General features: G+C 42.8%; 1 protein-coding gene across 1 annotated transcript in view; it reads left to right on the top strand.

The window, feature by feature from the left end:
• The first annotated feature begins 1,130 nt into the window (after positions 1-1,130).
• Positions 1,131-4,488, top strand: part of corin (corin, serine peptidase) — a 46,427-nt gene continuing 43,069 nt past the window's right edge. The window contains exon 1 of the mRNA XM_028606321.1: positions 1,131-1,243. Within this exon, the coding sequence (XP_028462122.1) occupies positions 1,163-1,243 (81 nt within the window). The 5' untranslated portion in view covers positions 1,131-1,162. The remainder of the gene's footprint in view (positions 1,244-4,488) is intronic.

Genomic DNA, 4,488 nt, shown 5'->3' with positions numbered 1-4,488 from the left:
GAGATAAGAGATGGACAGAGAAGGGAAGAGAGTGAGAGAAAATGGGAGACAGAGGGAAAGAGATAGGGAGAGAGAAAAGGATAGGGTGAAAGAGATTGAGGAAGAGAGAAAGACAGAGAGCGAGGGAGAAAGGGAGGGAGAGAGAGAGAGGCTGAGAGAGAGAGAGGGAGAAAGGGAGAGAGAGAGAGAGGCTGAGAGAGAGAGAGAGGGAGAAAGGGAGAGAGAGAGAGAGGCTGAGAGAGAGAGAGAAGAGAGAGAGAGAAGGAGAAAGGGAGAGAGAGAGAGAGAGAGAGAGAAGGAGAAAGGGAGAGAGAGAGAGAGAGGCTGAGAGAGAGAAGGAGAAAGGGAGAGAGAGAGAGAGGCTGAGAGAGAGAAGGAGAAAGGGAGAGAGAGAGAGAAGGAGAAAGGGAGAGAGAGAGAGGCTGAGAGAGAGAAGGAGAAAGGGAGAGAGAGAGAGAGAGGCTGAGAGAGAGAGAGGGAGAAAGGGAGAGAGAGAGAGGCTGAGAGAGAGAGAGAGAAGGAGAAAGGGAGAGAGAGAGAGAGAGGCTGAGAGAGAGAGAGAAGGAGAAAGGAGAGAGAGAGAGAGGCTGAGAGAGAGAGAGAGAGAGGAGAAAGGGAGAGAGAGAGAGAGAGAGAGAAGGAGAAAGGGAGAAAGAGAGAGAGAGAGAGAGAGAGAGAGAGGCTGAGAGAGAGAGAGGAGAAAGGGAGAGAGAGAGAGAGAGAGGCTGAGAGAGAGAGAGAGAAGGAGAAAGGGAGAGAGAGAGAGAGAGGCTGAGAGAGAGAGAGAGAAGGAGAAAGGGAGAGAGAGAGAGAGAGAGGCTGAGAGAGAGAGAGAGAAGGAGAAAGGGAGAGAGAGAGAGAGAGAGGCTGAGAGAGAGAGAGAGAAGGAGAAAGGGAGAGAGAGAGAGAGAGGCTGAGAGAGAGAGAGAGAGGAGAAAGGGAGAGAGAGAGAGAGAGGCTGAGAGAGAGAGAGAGAAGGAGAAAGGGAGAGAGAGAGAGAGGAGGCTGAGAGAGAGAGAGAGAAGGAGAAAGGGAGAGAGAGGGAGAGTGACTGAGTGGGCGGAGCCAGCGCGTCTCGTGCTCCGTCAGTAAGCGGAGCTGCTCGCGGGCAGCAGGCAGAAGGGATGATCTCGCGCTCAGCGTTGACGGGCACCATCGGGTCATGTTGTCCGCGCGGCGGGGCGAGACGAAGACCTGCCCGCGTGCTGCTGTCAGCGTCTCCGGCGGAGCGGGAACCGTGACGGTGAGCGTGCATGTGTCTCTCTGTTACCCGCCCTGAGCGCCTCTCCTCTCGGCTAACTGTCCTTCAGTTCACCGGTCCGTCTCCTTGGCTCCGTCCTCTGCTGTCCTCGCGCTCCGCCCGTTTGTCTCTCGCGTGTCTCTCCGCGTCCGTCCTCCTCTGTGTCAACATGTCTGTAGTTTCTTAACGTTTTAGCCATTTTGGTCTGCTTTTTTTTCGACGTTTGGTGCTTTTATTGACGTTTTCGACCGCTTTCCTCGCGTCTCTTTGAGGCAGCCTCCACGTCTCTCAGTTTTACTTTTTTTAATTAAAATTTTTTTTTTTTTAAAGCTTAAGGTAAAGACTACAAACATGTATTAAAAAAACGTATAATTTGTCAAAAGAAACTACAAAAACTCGGGAAAAAAACGTCAAATTTCGATAAAAAGCAACTAAAAACGTTGACAAAAATATCAAAAAATGTCGAAATAAGATTGAAGATGGATTAAATAAGCAGGGCTGCGACTAAACTATGAATTAGAAATCCTCAATTTTAAACCGTTTTTTTTTTTAAACATTTTAGCCATTTTTGTCTGCTTTTATTGACGTTTTTGTCTGCTTTTCATCGCGTCTCTTTAAGGCAGTCCTCAGTGTCCCTCAGTTTTTATAAAAATGTAAAAAGCTTAAGGTAAAAGAGTACAAATATGTATTAAAAAACGTGTAATTCGTCAAAAAAAAACGACAACTCAAATTTCGATAAAAGCAACAAAAAACGTTGACAAAATAGACAAAAATATCAAAAACGTCGAAATAAGATTGAAGATGGATTAAATAAGCAGGGCTGCAACTATAAAAGTCCTCACCTTTAAACTGTTTTCTTAACATTTTGCCTTTTTTGTCTCTTTTTTTTTAATTGTTATTTTATTTTGTTGATTTTATTGACGTTTTTGACGGCTGTCCTCGCACATCACTCGCTCCTCCGTGTCTACCGGATGTTGGTGATGTTGTACTCTTAATAAATATGTTAAGTAATAAACTCATGGGCGATATAATCAGTGAATAACGAGCCGTTTGTCCAGTAAAACGTAAAGGTTTTATGATTATCATCTCGTTATAAACTAATCTGAGCTGCAACTAATCGATTAATTTTCTTGATTGATTGATTGATTGATTGATTGATTGATTGATTAGCTTCTCCTCCACCCGGTGACTCATTATAACTGTGTATATATATGTATAAATGCTCGCAGTTTCTGATGGTTTTTTAGCCTATTGTGGACGTCAATTTTCTGTCTTTTTCATTTGGGTTTATTTTAAGACTTTTATTTTGAAAAACAAAACATGGACTTTTATTTATTTATTTTTAAATTTTTTGATAACTGAGAAAATAAAACATGGACTTTATTTAATTTATTTTTTTACAGTTTTTCGATTACTGAGAAAAAAAAATGACTTTTTTAAAATTTATTTTACATTTTTTTATTTTATTTTTTACAGTATTTTGATTTCTGAGAAAATAAAAAATTGACTTTTTTAATTTATTTATTTTTCTACAGTTTTTGGATAACTTATGGAAACTTAACAGCAGATTAAAAGATTTAAAAAATACAGCTAACTCAACCATTGTTTTCCTGCTGGATTAATGTGGATTATATTTAAATGCTGTTGCTGTGAGCATGTTTTTGTGTTAGTTTTTCAAAATAAAAGTCTTTTAAATGAACCCAAATGGTAAAAGACAGAAGATTGACGTCCATAAAAGGCTAAACAAGTATACAAATATACACAGTTATTATACATGGGTTTCTCGGCAACGTCATCACTGCTTGCGCACGCAACCGGGGGGCAGAAAGAAGACGTGTTTTGGGCTTTTGTGTAGCTAGCTAGCTAGTAGCGGCATAGCGTAAGTTTAGAATGCCAAGGAGTTGTTGCGTAGTTAATTGTACAAACAGAGCCAGTGATGGGTGCCTGATGTTTAACATACCTAGGGGAAGCATGCTTTTGCCAAAAACCATGGAGGTTATGGCTTCAAGCCATAAGAGGGGCAGATTGGGGTCATGTGCAAGAGTCAGGCTCCCATTGGATCAATCAGAACAGTTGCAGCTTGTTGTTGTTCAGCTAAGTGATATCTACCTGTCAGGGCTGTGGTACTCGAGTCCGGACCATAGACAGTTAAAGGTCCGGACTCGAGACAAGTTTAGACAGCTAGCTAAAGCTACGTCGATGTTTTGCCAATGTTAGCGCAACAGCGTTAGCCTAGCCTACTAGGTACATATTACGACTGCCTTCGGAGTTTACTATATCTGCGTCCACGTTGCCAACATAGGACCTGTGGCGTTAGTGCTCATTTTGTACATAACTTTATTGAATGAAATATTAAGCTTCGCTCCTCTGAGATGGGTGGGTTTTTGTTACGTTACATACAAAGCTCACTGGCTATAGTTAGCCTACATTAGCTAACGTTGCCGAGACAGTAGCAGTAGAGCTTCGGCGAGCTAACCAAGACAGTGTTATGGCCCTCTCGCCCACAATCGACCTCTGCTGCGAAAAACAATCATCCTGCAGTGATGTTTAGAAACTAACATATCGTACCTTTTCCCAGAAATCCTGGCCATTATTTTAAGACATAAACCAACCATAAGGGTACACTCAGGAGTAACCCTGCTGCTAACACGGGCTATTACATTAGCCTAAAATGATAATTATAGCCATACATATATATCACAGTAACACTGCAAAATTAAAGACCGACAAACCGATGCTTCTAAAATCATGTTTTATTGAGTCAGAAGTTATATACAAACAATACGGAAAGCTTAAAGGAATACGCCACTGGAATGCATGTCGAAAGTCTAGCCGCGATGTTTCCCCATTGGAATGAATGGCAAACAGAGCTATAGCTAACTTCTCATAACGAGAGCTCTCCAGCTCCCAACAAATGATTAAATTGTAATCGGTCAAAAACGTTAGCTTTGTAAGACCATAGAGTATGTGTTATATAAATACCATGACGATATTCAAAGTGTAAATATGTGCAATGTATGTCGAAAGAGAGAGAGGGAGAGAGAGAGAGAGAGAGAGGCTGAGAGAAGGGGAGAGGGAGAGGGAGAGAGGGAGAGAGAGAGGGAGAGGGAGAGGGAGAGAGAGGCTGAGAGAAGGGGAGAGGGAGAGGAGAGAGAGAGAGAGGGGGGAGAGAGGGGAGGGGAGAGAGGGGGAGAGAGAGAGGGAGAGACAGAGAGAGAGAGAGGGAGAGACAGAGAGGGAGAGAGAGG

The sequence above is a fragment of the Perca flavescens genome, chromosome 19 (genome assembly GCF_004354835.1).
Source record: "Perca flavescens isolate YP-PL-M2 chromosome 19, PFLA_1.0, whole genome shotgun sequence".
Classification (NCBI taxonomy): domain Eukaryota; kingdom Metazoa; phylum Chordata; class Actinopteri; order Perciformes; family Percidae; genus Perca; species Perca flavescens.
This window is presented reverse-complemented; position numbering and strand designations above follow the sequence as displayed.